The 17664-nt window shown below is 34.0% G+C and overlaps 1 protein-coding gene across 8 annotated transcripts in view; it reads left to right on the forward strand.

Annotated features, from left to right (window-relative positions):
• The window catches only part of LOC118201288 (tetraspanin-33-like), a 68326-nt gene extending 51577 nt beyond the window's left edge, over nt 1–16749 (forward strand). For 7 of the 8 annotated variants that reach the window (XM_035373363.2, XM_035373364.2, XM_085809168.1 and 4 more), the window contains 5 exons: nt 2262–2441; nt 5407–5529; nt 7864–7923; nt 13346–13459; nt 16449–16749. In XM_035373363.2, coding sequence (XP_035229254.1) covers nt 2262–2441; nt 5407–5529; nt 7864–7923; nt 13346–13459; nt 16449–16637 — 666 coding nt within the window. In that variant the 3' untranslated portion in view covers nt 16638–16749. The remainder of the gene's footprint in view (nt 1–2261; nt 2442–5406; nt 5530–7863; nt 7924–13345; nt 13460–16448) is intronic. The other variant, XM_035373365.2, reaches the window with a different exon arrangement.
• The last annotated feature ends 915 nt before the right edge of the window (nt 16750–17664 follow it).

The following is a 17664-nucleotide window of genomic DNA, read 5'->3' on the forward strand; positions in this document are numbered from 1 at the left end:
GTTTTATTTAAGATTCTAGCTAAATTAACTTTACTTTTCTGGCTAGATCCTTATTTGAATAGTAAAGCGAATATTCGCTAAGTTCAAACAGTATCAATGACAAGACGTTTGAAGGCTGAAAAGACCCTTTTATTCAACTCAAAAAGAAGTTTACAGGCGGCAGTTCTGGTGCTTAAAAATCTTAGCCAATGTTTTGGGCTGAAACTCAAAATAGAAATATAAAAATAAAACTAAGTTAAATAATCAGCCGAAGCTGCAGACAGGGGGCTCTTAGCCCTATCACCGACGTACACAAACTGAAAATTCATATGCATAGCCGTAAAAGTACAAGCTTCAGTCATCGAAAAAACGTGGGCTAACGGCAGAACACGCTGTGTCTGAAGCAACTCAGACACCAGCTTAAATAGTATCTTTGCACCTTACTTTGCATAACACGCGAAACTGAAATATTATTCTGGCAGGATATAAAAATTGGGGAAGATAGAAAAGATAAATGATTGAACAAAACTGGTTAATTTTAAAAAAGTAAATGATTCTTTGCAAAATAATAAAGTCCTAATGCAAGAGAAATAATGCATAAAATTAACAACACTAGAGAAGTCCTAGGGATATTTATTTGATTTTGTTGGTTTATTTTGTAGATGAATTTTATTTTAATGATTATTTTATTATTATTAATTATGCAAATTTATTTAATGATTGCAATTTTTTTTATTATGTGTAATGATTTTAGGGAGTTTTAAATAACTTCTGACTTTGTATAGTTTGATTTTTGGTATTCATGTTTTGTGCTTTGTGGCAGTTGTTCTGAGTTGCGGAATGTTAGGGTTTTTATTTAATTTTTAATTTGTTTATTTACTAACCTATTGTTTTTAACAGTTTGCTTATTTTATGTTTTTCTTATTTTTCTTTTTGTTCCGTTAAAAAGTCCAGCAGTAATGTGCTCCAATGATAATATTTTTATGATTTCTTTTTGGTTTTGCTTTACTAATTTTTCAGTCACTCGGCCCTCAAAGCTTAATTCCCCACGGTGCGTACTTAATATTTTAAATCTTTACAAGTTTTTCATGGTAGGTTATTGTCTGGGAGCCTTGTTCCTGACATTGTCGCTGGACGTCTTCATTTGTGAGTTTTTCATGGTGATACTTGGAGTATCATATGGCAGAAGAAATCGGCTAAATAGAACCGATCAGGGAGACTAGGCAAATGCCATTTTCAGAAATGAACGTACGATTTATTGCAGCTTCCATTACCTCAATATCGGTTCCTATGTAAGGAGAAGACAGCGTGTTTTTGAAGAAACTGTGCACGATTCATTTTATGTTTTGATATAAGCCAGAATGACAGTAGCACATCTATTTGGTAAGTATTCTTTTATTGGTTTTCTTACGCATGTTAGTTATCTCGAAAGATTCAATGCCCTGGGCATTTCACAACAGCAAACTGAGAGAAAGAGGATGTGATATTAGCCCACTTTGAGTTACCTGTTCGATGCCTCAGAACGAAGTCTTTTCTAATCTCTCGATCTGACGAGAATCGTACGATTATCCATCTGCACTTTCCTTGCTTCCAAGAAGTCTCGATATCGGATAGCTAATCCTGAGATTTCATCAAAGACTATGTGCATAGACACCTCTATTTAACAGACGATGAACTTAAAAATGGCTTGAAAGCTTCCAAAAAGGGACCTCACGAACGTTGAATAGAGCGACATAAGCCACCAGCGCAGTCAGCTGTACGGAGAACCATGGAGGAACATATACTGAAAATTTGGGTACATTGTGCGATGCACGTACTATACGAATCTGTGGATATATCGACCTTTATGCTCACTCAGTATTTTGATACATGGAGTTATGGTATTTGGGGATATAAGCTAGATAATTTCAGATCTCGACACAAAACTATGGTATTAATTAAATGTCAGTTTTTAGGATGCGTACGGAAAAGCGCTGAATTTAGTGCAATTTCCCTAATTGCCACTAAAATTTATCCCTTAGGTCATGAATATTCGTGCCGTATCTAAGTTTTTAAAAGGTATTCAAATACCTTAAATTGCAATGCACATAAAATTTTCTACACTATAATACTGTAATTAATTATATTTAAAAATTAATTTTTGCATAACGTTATATCTGTAAGAAGGAAAGGAGTTAGATTCCATATTTAATTCCATTTCGTTGCTTAATAATTGTGAATAGAAATATTAAAACTTTCGTTCAATAAATGAATATATTTTAATAACAGTTTCATTTCTCTAGTATCTCGTCTTCTTACTTGCCTTGCTGGTTCTGCATCTAGCCATGGGAGTAGTTTCTTTCATCTTTATTTCTAGAAGACACATAAAAAATAATACTGCAGATGATGCGTTTCGCCAAGCGATACTCAACTATCAAGACGATGACAGTACAGCTGACTTCATTGATTATATCCAAACTACGGTATCGTAATACTCTTAAAAGTTTTTTTTTCAGTTGCATCCGCATATGAAAACTTCCCATCTTGTTTTCCCTGTTTTTGAATAATAAGGGCGGTCAACAAAAATGAACCAGAGATTTTTATAAAACGAAATGATATAATTTTTTTTTACAAAAATATGTACTGTTATTATTTAGACGTTCGGTCCAATAGGATACAAACGACAGCTTTCTAGTAAAAAATTTTCAATAGTTTTCTGGTAAATATCTTTAAGTTACGTTTGCTGGTAGTGCACTTAGTTGAAATGATTTCCGTTCACTATACGATAGGAATCATAGCCTTTGCAAAGCTTTCTTCAGAAAACTTTCTGTATTATTACATGTCTTTGAAAATTTTATCTATTATTTCATGTCAGTCTTTCTGAGCGACCTCCATGACTTTGCAAGAATGGCTCTGTGACGTGCTTTTGTACACCATAACGTTCCCGTGTACCAAAGATAACCTTCCTTTCTATTCTTATTTACCCTTTTGAGTGTATAGCTTTGTCATCCACTATCTGTCCCTTCTGTCATCAAAAAATGCTTTACTCCGAGTTGTTCTTTCGATGCTTTCTCTTCTTATCTCCTAGTACGCTTGTAGAATAATGATGGTGCAGACAGCTCATATGGTTAGTTGGTCACCTTCTGCTTACGTGGACTTACAGTTAGCTTCTTTTGATGTCCGATGAATGTATTAGAATTCCATCTGGATTGTAATTACTTTTTAAACACTTATGCAGCTTTTCTTGAAACAGCAGTTTCTTCTAATGGCCTTCAGCTTGCTTTTTATTGAATGCTCCTCAAGAAACCGCTACGTAGTTTTCATTGCCAAGCTTATTTAAGTATTCCGTGACGTAAATTTTTAGTTGCTGCACCATGAGAAACATGTTGCAATCAGCTCAGTATACTTTGCTATAGAGCATGCAAAATATGTATTTTATAAATATGACAGTTGTATAATTACTTTTACTTGTCGACTATGTCTAAGAGATACAGAGATACCGAACTACATGCTTGTATCTAAAGGTGAGTCTTATTTCTTCTTTCTACGTGGAACTTTGTAGAGACATTAGGTATTTTTTGGAAGCAGGCAAGATGAAAAATTAGCAACTCCTTCGCCGGTAATCGAACCAATTACACACTGAGCGTGCAGACCACTACACTACGAAGGCCCGCTAGGAAGGAGGGAGACATACCTTATATACTTCCTCCTTTTAAGGGCGACTAGGATTTTAGGGGACCCAATCGCCAAACTCTGGGTGTGGAGAATCATCACCCAACACCCTTTTTAGTTCAGGTGCCACTGTAGAGACGTTAGATTATTATTATTATTATTATTATTATTATTTTGAAGCAGGCAAGATGAAAAATAGCAAACGCCTTTGCCGGGAATCGAACCACGGACCTCTGGAATGCCGGCCCAACGTGAAGACCACTACACCACGAAGGCAAGCTAGGAAAGCGGGAGAAATACTGTATAACTTAAACAGGCATTGTAGAGACATTAGGTATTAACATTGTAGAGACATTAGGTTACTTTTTAAAGCAACAAAGATTGAAAAATTTGCAACGTCTTCGCTGGGAATCGCCTCTCAATAACGCGCTGAGCGTGCAGCCCATTACACCACGAAGGCTCGCTAAGAAGGCGGGAGAAATATCTAATAACATATGGAAGTAGTGTATTATGTTATTCTGCAATGGAATCTGTGTGCAGATTAGTTAGTAGGAATTTATTTTGATCTTTGCGGGAAGGCTCATCACATCAGATATTTGAGATATATTCTTCACCAATGAAAAATTGTTACAAAATTGTAGGTGCGCTTAAAACGGAAAATTAAAAAAAGATTTCCAATTATCATGTTTTCCAAGATTGATGGGGATTCGGTTTTAAACTATTATCTTATTTATTTACTGAGAAACAAATGGATTACGAGATGGACATCAATTGATTCATAGTTCCTCCTTTAATAAATCTCCAGACGGTAACTACTTCAAATGAAAAGTTTATAGCTAAAGACTACATCTTGATTGCAAGAGGTCTCCTAGCCATGCTGACATCTTACAAATTTTTTAATTATACAACAAACGTTATGATATTAGTTATTTATATGGACATTTGTATATGTAGGGAGTAACAGATATGATAGTAAAAAATATAAGAAGTGACTGAATAACCCAAAATTAATTTTCGTGGCACAGTGTGTGGTGGGACGGGAAATTTGAAAACAAAAACATAGTACAAAGAACGCAAAAAACGAAACGTAGTTTCAATCAAGGATATTTACCAGAAAACGCGTTTGATATCTACAGCAATCATTGAAATGAACGATCCAAACTTGCAGTAAATGCATCACAACGACGAGGACATCGTTTTCGAAAGGCAGATTAAATCTCCTCAAGATCTGGTTGCCAAGAATTTGCCTCTTTGCTGTAGAAGTACGCGACATGCTGAGCAGCTTCCAAAGTGTAATCCACTTTACTTCGCTGTGATGTATGTATCGCAGTTAAGGGTTGTTCATTTGATATTTCCTGCAAATATGAAATATTATTTCTCGTAAATGTCTGTGCCCGAAACGATTTTTCCGTTATCCATATTCTCCATATTTAGTGCGTTTCTGTTTTCACATTTCATATTCCACTGCACATCAAATTTCAGAAACTGTTAATTTTGTCATGTTCTATCACCCTTTAAAGTAGGAGTCCTCATTTCGTTTTAACCTTGTAAGGGTGAAAACACGCAAGGAAGGTTTGCATAAAACCTTCATCGCGCTTATACTTTTAAAAATTAGTTTAGCGAAGAATTACAAAAGGTAGTTATTTGACTCTGTTTATTGTTCTAAGATTATTTATGTAATTTGGTATGTTCAGTGTATTACATTATTTCCCCATGAAATCCAGTGTACCATGTAATTCCCCATGTAATTACATACTCAAATGAAATTTCTTCTAGCTTCAGTGTTGCGGTTCAAACGAATATAAGGACTGGGCACTAAATCCTTACTTCAGATGCGTCGAGGATAACATCAATACAGAAAAATGCAGTGTACCCCCTTCTTGCTGCAAATTTGTCGAGGTAAAACTTTCTTTTTTGATATAATGACTTTAGATACGCGCAATTTTGTCATTAAAGCGTTAATTTACGAAATGGATCATACACTCAGAAATGATGATGAATTTAGAAAATTGGATTCTAACTAAGTAAGTTACCAAGTAAGTTACTTACACATATAATGAACAGAACACAAACTCTAAAATTTTCTTATTAACATAGGATAGTTTATATCATAACAAAATTAGTAACTATGAATAAAAGAAGTCCACTATGAAGAGCAGAGGAATTTAAGTGTAGTTAAAAACAGAGAAAGTTTTCAGAAAACGAAATTTTCGAACAAAAAGTAGCATAAAATAGTAGCACGTTATTCGATTTTGTGGTTAGTATTTTGAAATTTAAACGTTATTGCGAGCTTTCAGTTTCAAACAACAAAATTTAGCGAGTAAAAGTTTCTAAACTTTTTTGAAATATTTAGTTGTTTTCACGAGGCATATTAACTGTAGCAGAACGCTGTGATGTAGCAGAACGCTTTAAAAGGCTTCGCTTTCCAACTTTAAACTTATCTTAAGAATAATAAGCTTCCAGAGGTAATATTTGATTTTTAAATTTTTTATTGTAGGCTTTAAATGGACAGGATCATATGAAAACAAAGGAAAAATTATCGAATATATGTCTTCTGTTAAAATAAAAGGATAGATTATATTCTCGTGCTTCTCGATTAAGGTTTATAGAAATATTCAGCTTTTCAAAGCGGAAAACAAAAAATCAATTGCACTTTCAGCGGGAATCGAAGTACGGATTGTTTTCGTCCTCCGGATGTGCTAATCACTACAACACCCGAGGAAGTCCGCACATGGGGAACAGCAAAGTTCCTTAGAGCTTTGTGAAAAAACGTGTTCCCAAGTAAAACATGCTACTGCATAAAGCGGGATTCAGTATTTAGACTTCGGTTTCAATAAAATGCCTCAAATTTTAAGAAAAATACTCGAATATCTCTTGACGATATTATACTTGTTCAGCAATTTTTAACTGGTTTCAACCCTGGATAATATCTTCAATATAAATTATTGTATATACATCTTCGATATAATTTACTGTATATATATATATATATATACCCTCGACATATTTTGCGATAATAATTCGATATAATAACGGTAGCACACTTGGCCCGTATTCGAGAGGTTTATTACAATTTTATTACAGTTGGTATGCTGAAGTAGTTTCACGCAACCAATTTATAATTTTTTTCAAGAACTAATAATTCATTCTTAATATTTTCTCGAATTTTAATTTCTTTTAAATGATAACCTGACGATCTGAAGTTTAATAAATAACTGACGTTTAATAAAGTTTAACCTGACGTTTAATAAGTAAATTAATTAAAACAAAATTATTTGTCATTTTAAATTTATGCAAATAATATTATGATTTGCCTGCATGCCAATAAAGAAACCTGACAATGTTTTCTAGAACACGCACGAGAAGGAAAAAGTATGTTTTTCACGATATTCTGCATAGATATGCTCATCATTTAATCTATTAACATCAAAAATATTTTTCTAAACTAATATTTACTTTTCATTACACGCACACCCAAACATTCCGTTCTTCAGTTTGTAAAATGCCCCTCAATATTATCTCTGTCTTTAAAAGGAAGCATCTCAGTCAATTTGCGTTATATGAGAGTAAAATCTTTGTATTTTATAATGAGCACAAAATTTTCCTAAGTATAGATGTAAGGACTGGGGTGGAGACTTACATTTAAAAAGTAAGATTTCGGAATTTAAAAATATATATATATATTTAAATTACAGAATGCCAAAACATGAATATTTGCGTCATGTAAAGTATTTTCGTATTTAGAAACATACGTCTGCAAACAACGGTAGCCAAAATAAAGGTTGTTAGTTTATCTCTGTTCAATGGCCATAATTATTTTGAATTTTTTGTTTCTCCTTTTGAATGTTTTTGGTCTTTTACAATAATTTTTCAGTTTTTGCATTTTGTATTTGGAGTTTTGGAATGCACCTGCACAAGTTTTTGAAAAAAAAAGTTTTCCTTTTCCTAGGAAATGGTTGTTTCTTTTTTTTATATATACAGTAAATTTTATTGCTTACTATGTAGCTTCAGGGAAGGTTTTAGGCTTTTTTTCACATGCTTTGAGAACTTTATATCTTAGAATTAATTTAAAACTGATACCGCTGGAAGACTACTAACTTCCCAAATCAGAAGAAGCATATTTCACAGTAGAACATGAAAAAATATTTTCTTTCGTATTTTTATATAAGAATCTTATACTCTTTTATAAGGTGATAAAAGTTTAATCGTTTTCTATTTTAATTTTTTCTGCAGAGTGAATCAATCAACACGATGTGCGGCTATGGTGTTTTGAATGATTCTGCATTGTCTCAGGTGATGCATTTTTTTATCGTTATTATTATATCTTTTCATGTACTTTCATGTAAATCTTTGCCCTTTCAAAAAATAACTCAGTAAATTTGCACTAAAATCTAATTTGACTTATTTAATTAGAAAATTAAAAAAATATTTTGTATTCTTGAAATTATCCATTGATGTTTAAAGGTAATTGTATATTCAAGAAGAAAAACCTGTAGCAAATGTAGGTACACTATGTGCCATCAGAAGCTTAGCATAGAATTCAGACAATTCGAGAATAAAAGGGAGCAGCTTAACCACATTTTTTATTCACATTACATCAATATGCATCCTAATGCTTTGCACCTTTAAACACATCCGCATAGCTTCTGGAAATCGTCTGGATACATTCATTACCTTAATTTAGATCTCCACAACAGCTCGCCGATGATCGTTGTCTAAGTAAGACCATTCAAAGGTACGGAAGATAATCTCAAAATATCCAGTCCGGTGATTAAGGTGAAATGTAAAATATATGTATACATCTGTTGTGCAGAAGAAATTTCGTCTTATTGTTCAGTCTCTGAAGCCTGCTGCGTACTAGCTGCGTAAGATGAACCAAAAAATTCCATTTAAATTTCCCTTCAGAGTAGGACACGTCTTAAAGAACGTAATATTAGTTGAGGAAGCAATATAAGTTGTGATCATTTCCACTAGGTACTTTCTGGCAGCTTTGGTGAAACTGGTGAAGGAGTTTCCGTCTCACAATTTGAAGACGAACTATGTACATCTACTTCAGTTACCACTGTTGAAAATATATAAGATTTTTTTTTTTTTTTCAGAATACAATCATTATCGGAAGCACTTTCCTTTGTTTTCTAACTAAAGTAATGAAGCACGTTTATTTTCTGTCTTTAGGACAGTCTTTCTGCTTTCATAATGATAGCAGAATTTTTTTTTCGCCATAGCACGTGTAGTGATAAATTTATCCAGTAAACGCTAATTTTTTTCCGTTAAAATTTTAACAAGATGAATGACCTAAATTTTAACAAAAGGAGTAATCAGAAGTATTTCGTTCCATTTTACATCATTTTTTAAAAATTTTAATATTAATATATTATTATTTCGATGGGATTTTTAATACCAATAAGTAATTAATTGTTTATCTAAAAGATCTAATAACAGAAGGATGTTTTAGAAGATATTATCGGTTAATTCGTAGGCATGTATTAAAGTATATTTTTCTTGACTATACTTTTATTAACAGAGGGCCTACTCTTCTAATTCATCATAAGCCCATGACGTGAAAATGTTTTTCTTTTCTAATATTTGTTTCTGTTTTTCCTTTTCTTACTTGCATTACTATAATGCTTTCAGAATCTAAAATTAGAAAATTACTTACTATAAATTCACCTTTTGGGAGATTTCAAACTTTCTTTCGCCGCTAATGCCAAACAGCGTCTACTTTTACCTTTTGAATTGCTGTCCTATGCTCTTTTGTTTTATAGGTAGTGAGTTCAAAAATTAATGTTCTCTGTAAATTTTTATTACATTTTGTTAATTATTACATTTTAATTTAAATTTTAATATTAGTAAATAGTGTGGTTGTATACTTTAAATTATTCATTGTTTTTTGAAGGTAGCAATTTGAATTTTAATATTAGTTTCATATTAGTAAATAGTTTGGGGTTTACAAGGGCGTAAAATTAGTAGAAATATCTGCTACCCCTGGCAGCTAAAACAGCCCTTACCCTTTTGCTTTTTTGGACATTTAATTTATTTCATTTGGATTTGTTTTTGTATATTTTTATTTCATATGAAGTGAGAGCTGCTGCGTCGGGGAGGCGCTCTGAGTTTTCGGGTGAGCTATTAGGATTAAATAATTTAAGGTGGTTCATCAGCTAATTTTGGGTGAACAGAAGCGCAGTGGTTTTCCTGGGAGAAGGGATTCAATTGAATCTGATCTACCTTCTCTTAACAACGTTGAATCAGATTTTAATTATATTTATGTTCCTATTTTATATATTTTTATAAATTTATCTGGTTTGGGGGAATTCTTCTGGTTTATATATGGTCACTGCCGTTAGACATCTCCTTGCATAAAAGTGCCAAAATATTCTGTACATTTGGTCTGGCTCGTTGCAGATCTGCAATAGTATGCTTTTAATGGTTGAGATCTTAGCATAATACTATCTCATTTCAAAAGTTTTAATTTAATTATGTTTACACCAGTCTTCATTACTTAGTATGAATCCATAACGTCTTTAACAAAGCTAACGTGTGATTATCTACCTTTAGGTTTTGGCCCATTAATGCAACTTTTATTACAAAATTTTCTCTGTTAGTTGAAAGTCTCGACACAGTTAACTTTGCACTTCCCACTGCACCTTGAAATACGAAGACTGATTCAGTGATATTGCGACCTCGTCTAGGCAATGACATTCGGCGAATCAAGCTACGTTACTACACATAGGCCTATTTTGACAACAATAGCAAAGTTAAGCGTCAAAAGTGCACTACTGGCCGTTAAAATTGCAACACCATGAAGGAAAGAAAATAAAAAAAGATATTTATTGTATGTAAACAGCATGACATGAAGACAAAATTATGAAATTTGTAAGCAGTTTGGAGGTTTACAGGGGTGCGAAATTAGTAGAAACAGCTGCCACCCCTGGCAGCTAAAATAGCACTTACTCGGGTATGCAAGGAGGCGAACTGGATTGGATGACAGAAACGGGCAACTCATTCCATGCTGTTTCAACTCTATGTCACATTTCACGAACCGTATTAGCTGCAGAGGAGTGGCGAGCCAGTCTCTCAGTAACCCATGACCAGATGTTTTCAGTGGGTGACAGATCTGGAGACCGTGCAGGCCAGAGCAGCAATAGAATACCCTGTGTATCGAGAAAGGTCAAAACAGGACGTGTAACATGTGGTCTTGCATTATCTTATTGGAAAATGACGTTTGGCAGGCCTCGAAGATAGGGCACAACCACTGGACGTAATATTTCAGAAATGTACCCATCTGCGTTCAAATTACCATCGATCCGAACTAGAGATGTTCGTGTCGTATACCAAACGGCTGCCCAAACCATCTCACCAGATGCAGGGCACCTATGCCGATATCGAATGCGAGCAGGCGACGTGCGGTCTCCTTGGAGTTCCACACACGTATACGGCCATCAGAATACTGCACGCAGAGCCGGGACTCGTCTGAAAAGACGACATTGTGCCACTCCTCTACCCAGCTTTCTCGTTCGGCGCACCAGAGTCGCCGTCTCTCTTTAAGCTGCATTGTCAAGGAAAGCCGAAGTAATGGTTACCGTGCTGATAGTCCACGCTGTTGCAAACTTCGACGCACCGTACCGACGGATACTGGGCGGGCTACAAACATGCCCATTTCCTGACTAATGGTCCGCGATGTGGTTGTACGGTTTAGCAGGGCTGACGTCACAGTATGTCTGTCCTTTCGGGCGTTAGTCATGGGAGGACATAGCGATCCTGCATGCTGTTCAGTATGACCCTCAGCAGCACATTGTTTCCATACTCGCATGACAGTGGTTGCATGTCGACCAGTGCGACGGGCGATATCATGGAACGATAATCCGCACTCTCGATAGGCAACAATCCTGCCTCTATCAAACTCCGACACTTGCTGGTAAGCATTTCTTATTATTATTCGAGACATAACACGATATTTTGAACAAACTCCGATATTACAAAGCGCTTACCGAATGAGAAATCCACTACATAACTTTTCTTTTATGCAGTGCTTCAGATGTCGTTTCTCCCTCCCGCATCGTCTAAATGCACTGAAATACTAATCATTTGCATATCCCAACCTCGTCTTCCTTTTGTGTGATTTTGACGTTCAGATCAGATCTTTCCTTCCTGTTGTTTCAGTTTTAATGGCCAACAGTGCAAAAAGCTAAGATCAGAATAATTAGTTCTTATCGATATCACGGATATTATGCAGCAGGAAATTGTCGGAAGAATACATATTATTTGTAGAGTTCACTTGATTAACTCTTGTGTGAGATTTGTAAAAGTAGTAACTGCACAGAAGAAGAGTTAAAAGTACCCTTTATTAACTTTTTAAAATTTACAATGCGTCAACCCGACGCTAGCACACTACGCCTCTGCTTGGGAGGTAACTGAAATCAAGGAATTAACTAAAGATTTGAAGATATGTACAAGTTGTAGAGACATTACGTATTTTTTGGAAGCAGGGAAGATGAAAAATGAGCAATCGCCTTCGCCGGGAATCGAACCACGGACCTCTGGAACAGCGGCCTAGCGTGCAGAACCACTACACCACGAAGGTATGCTAGGAAGGTGGAAGAAACACCTTATAAAGTAGTAGAACTAACTTACAGGGCTTAGATAATTCCTGTTTCTTAAACCCCCGTTGAAAACTAGTAGCAGCAAGTAAAGGAAGTTAAGCCACGCGAACCAGCAATAACTCTCGGAGCAGACGCTTACGCAACAGAGTTAACAGCAATAGCCTAACTCTCTCTTTCCTACTGACCCTCGGTTTTTAAACTCTTTCTTCAAGGTATAATTTGCATTCGTTCACGCGCGCTACCAAATTTAAATATTCTGGCATTGAGAATTAGGGGAATAGCTTATGGGAAAGAATAACAAATTAAATAAAATTGGTTATTTAAAATAAATATAAATCCACCTTTCAAATGGCGCATTTTGTCAACAATAATAAAGTAAGGCAATAACAAACAAACAAACAAAACAAAACAAAACAAAACAACACAAAACAAAACAAAACAAAACAAAAAACCTAAGACCATGATAATTTACTTTTATCGGTATCAAAGATTATGTGCACCATTAAGTTTTCCCTCAAGTCAGCAGAAATATTTGCCAGCTTCCTTATTAAACGTGTGTGCAATGCACTAACACTCATCTTCCCGACTTGTGTACCATGGACTGCTTTGCGTGGCAATGCAAGATTACGCACAGTTCTAATTGTAATACCGTGTTTCATTAAAAAGTCATCGCTTTGTTCCCATGTCCTTTCTACTCAGATGATCTATCGCTATAAGATTGATTTTTATGTTTCGCCTCCATGCCTGAGAGAAACATTAAAAAGAGAACAACATAAGAATACCGAGCTACTTAGGCTAAGGACTGAACTCATTATTGAAAAATGACACTATCCAGCTGTTCTAAAACTTACAGAAATCCTCAAAACAGAGTCCCGTAAACAGAGGTGGAAAGGACTGTTGGTTTGTATATTTTACAAACTTAAATCTCGGAAATTTTGGAGCAAGTGCTGCATTTCCTTTACTAATGCTGAATAAAAATTCAGCAAAAATAAATAAAGTAAAAAAACGATTTCGACGTAACATTTGTCTTGTTTCAAAGGCACAACTCATTATATCAGTTTCAGCATGTAAATCTCTCACAGCGATATTAATGAGTGTATTTTCCCATTTAATAGCCTGAAATACGCAGCTTAGTGTACCGAAAAGGCTGCATTACAAGGGTTGACGAAAACATCCAATGTGCTGCAGTTGTGCTTGGCTTTGCTGCATTTAGTATATCAGTGCCTTTGGTAAGTATTCTAATTTTATAAAAAAATGCATAAATTCCATGAAAGATCCTATTTTAATTCATGAGTCATTTCAGGTTCATTTAAAAATTTTCAATTTCTACTTAAGTACTGTTGTAAAATGAAATTGGGTTTCTTGAGAAACCTGCCCTGTCGATTTGAAACTTCAGACAAGTGGCACAAGAAGTAGAATTTGAATAAAATACAACAGCAGTTCTCTAATATTATGCTGCTCGATAAGCCACGATTTCGGATATTAGTAAATGCCGCATAATCAATGAGCAAATCTAAAGCTGAGCAACAAAACCAGCAGCAAGTAGAAAAGCATTAAACAAGTAAATAATTTACCTAAACCTTTCAAGATTAACATCCTTTCTCTGTAAGAACACATTTTTAAATAACTTGTTAACCTCAACAAAATTATAAAAAAGCCTGATCTTAAAGACCTGAATTTGGAAATGGCTAACGTAGATTGTTAGAAACAATCTGCGAGACTATATTATATCCTAAACAATTCTTCGCTTACTTTAACATTCAAATGCTTTTTAATTTTTCAAAGAGCTGTAATATGCACTACTAATTACCATTTGATTTCTTTCTCTTTATGTTCGATATTTCTATTAGAATAAAATTAACCTACACTGAATTTTCAATAAATGAGCAGTTAACTCACACAGATTTTTATAATTCTAAAATTGCTGAATAAACTAGTTCTTTTTTCTTATGTCATGTCACTGTTGGAATTATTGATCAGGAAAACCTTCATTTACAATACCATGCTAGTCATTTTTGTAATACTTACTGGGATTATGGCCCTGCCGCATTCTTTTCAGAACAAGAAGGAACCTTAAATTTGAGATTTAATCTGATTCAAAAATAAAAGATGTCAGTTAAAACTTGCTGCTAAATAGCTCTATACAATCCAGAAAAGATAAATAAATATTAAGATTTCATTCGCAAGCAAAACATTATCAGATAGAATTAGACAGCAGTTTGAAAGTTTGGAAAGTAATACCACAGTGCAATATCTCCAAAACTGCTTGTCTACAGTAATTCAGCTAATAGAATTATATACGTTTATATAATTTCTAATGAATTCATTTCATTTTTTTAATACTCTTCATTCCTTTTCTATGTGTGTGTAAGTGTGGTACTTTACTTTCTACAATTTCATTATTTTCTTTAGAATGCTTCGTGAGTGATAAAATTGTTTTCTTTTTAATCATGTTAATGATCTTAATCTTTTTAATCATGTTAATGTTAATGATCTTGCCGTTTTTCTTTACATAGAAGTAAGCCATTATCATAGCTGAATTTACGATTCTCAAATTCTTATTTCGATTCGATTACAGAAATCTAGCTGTTTCAGAATACATTACTGTTTCGATTATGGATTCAGTGAACCTCATTTCTGATATATATTAAATCGACAGTTAATTATTGGTTTCAACAAGAAGAGTGCATTGTTTCTACAGGACAAAAATGACTATACTGTGATGCATACAAAAGACGATTTTCACTTCTACCCATTCTGGAGCCTTTTCAGAGGTTAAATGTATTCTTTCCTGTTCATTTCCTATAAATCTTCTAGCCGCCAAATTTGAAATTTTACCTAAAAGCTGAAATTGTTACGAAAACAAGCTCATCCTCTTCTGTGGCGTTTCGACAATCGACGGTCATTACATACAGATAACAAAGGGTCTTTTCCTTCTAAATTTTTGTTAGCAAAGCCCCTTTTTCAATAATAAGGAGCAGTAATTGTTTGTTTTATGATTTAGATTTAACTATAAATATATATAATGGAATTCGTAAAATACTCGTTAGGGAGTAGTACTCTTTTAGCATATTAAGTTTCCAATTATTAACATCGGAGTAAATATTACTTATGGAAATATATCGCCTTATTAACATAGTGGTAGACCAGCCAGATGCCCTAGAATCGAGCCCGAGATCGAATCCTACCGAAGGCATGTGTGTTTGTAAATGCGTAGTGTCTTTGCAGATCGGAGGTCTCTTAAAATAGTGTCACACTAAAAGTCCTTTCGGGGGTTGGTGGTAGGAAAAGAGAGGTAAGTGGACTTTGCTTCTGTTCCCCAGGGTGTTCTTCTTCAGAAGTGGGTCGTAGTGAACGAAGGGTTTGTGCCAATCCCAACAAATACCTTAAACAGCGAGTGTGTCAGTAATTTGGAACAACAAAAATTTATAAGATTATTTAATTCAAATAAACTATGAGCATTTTTAAGCATTTTCATATAAGTAAGAAAAAGTTTAAATACAAAACAATCGAACATAATCACTATATTCTCTACAATAAAATTAAAAAATAATAGAAGTTTAATTTTCATATAATATGGCTTTTTTTAGTAGCATAGAACTCCTGCATGAGTATCTTCCACTGATGGGGCAGTATAAGTTCTGACATTTTACTGCAATTTTCAGTTAATCTTAGCATTATCGCTTTGATAAAATCTGCGAGGGGCTTTTGTGAATTGAGCAAACGGATTGCTTTCATTAAAAGTATTCTCTGTTGACATCTTAACAACTCAAAACTCACCAGATGGAAGCTAAATATTCAGTTATTTTACAGTTACATAATAAGTTAATACAGTTATTTATATTATATACAGACAAGGGTTATTTTTATAAAATGATTTTAATTCACAGTAAGGAAATACATTAATAAAATTAAACAATTCAAAAACGTTATTGTCTTTTGACAAATTAAGCAATGCATAATAATGAAAAATGCGAAGACGAGAAAATACTTTTCCAGTTAACCGATTAAATCGTATGATTTAGCTTTAAGAGCCTGTTAAAATTTATCTTGAAATCTTATTTACCTAGTTTTAAATATCTGATGAGAAATGAAACACATTCTACTTTTCATTCTAAGAATCTAAATTTTATGTAATTCTTTGCTATTCCAACATTGTTGTAGTGCATAGTCATACTCGGATTATTTAGTAAATGAACTCTTTTTATTTACTTCTAGCTCTCTGGTATTATATTAGCAACTCGTATGATCAAGTCCCTTGAAGAAAGCATTAAAGAATACTGCAGGACCAGAAGACAACGGGATAGAATAATTAACATCGTTCCAAACACAAGAGTTTATCATATACCTGACCCTCCGACCGAACAGAAACCTAATTCATATGCTGCTATCTCAGCCTCATTATAATTTTCATCAAGGCTTATTTTTTATGGATTTAAAAGGCATTTAACCCACTGTAAATGGAGTTATTAAACAAATGCATGCAATGATAAATGAAAATAAATGATCTTTGAGCATATGTTCTAGCAATTTCATTTAATCATATCAACGATAAAGACAATATTTTTCAAGTCGCTTATTTTGAGACCTCTCTAATCTCCGCCAAAATTAGAACAAACTCATTTAGTTCAATGTACTTAATTGGAAAGCTACATACAGGCTATTGAAATACATAAATTTTGTATGCTAAAATGCTATTTGCAGTGATACCTTCTCATTAAAACTCAGAGAGGGTTTAGTGCTAAACTGAAAAAATTCTCAGTTGCTGTTCCGAAGGAAATTCTGAAAATTCGTCATATGTGGCTTTAATACTTTAGCTTTAAACTGGCAAACCATTTGATAAGGAATTTTGGCACATTACTGAGAAAATACTTATTTTGTGAAATTACAGTTACCTAGGTGGATAAAAGCATTTCTGAATTGATACACTTCTAAAAGGAAAAGAGAATATTTTAATGAATTCTTTTTTAAATATAATCTTTTAGTACTTCGGTATACTTTTTAGATAGTTTAATAAGCAACTAGTCCGTCCCTGGCAAAGTATCCTAAAGGTTTGTCTTCGGTGTTCCAAAACATCTATATTTACGCCATCATCATGATTAAATATCTTTCCTCGAAAGTCAAATTTCAGTTTGAGAAACAGATAATAATCATTTGGAGCTAAATATGAGCTGTAATGAGGGAGTGATCAACATCCTTAACCTTTTGATCATCAACGAGTTCAGCTCGCTTCCAGTTAAGCGCAAACGAACGCAGCTCGCATTAAAAATTTGCGACTGACAGATATCGTGCATATTTGAGAACAAGGAATTGCTTAATCTCGCAACTGCCAATGGGTTAAACCTACATTTCTTTAGTACTATTTTTGCAACGACAGCTGAATGGACCTGAGTATTAACATGGAAAAGGTGGCTCAACATTTCATTCCTTTTTC

This window comes from Stegodyphus dumicola, chromosome X2 (genome assembly GCF_044657685.1).
Source record: "Stegodyphus dumicola isolate Sdum_Otavi_A_Nest chromosome X2, ASM4465768v1".
Lineage (NCBI taxonomy): Eukaryota > Metazoa > Arthropoda > Arachnida > Araneae > Eresidae > Stegodyphus > Stegodyphus dumicola.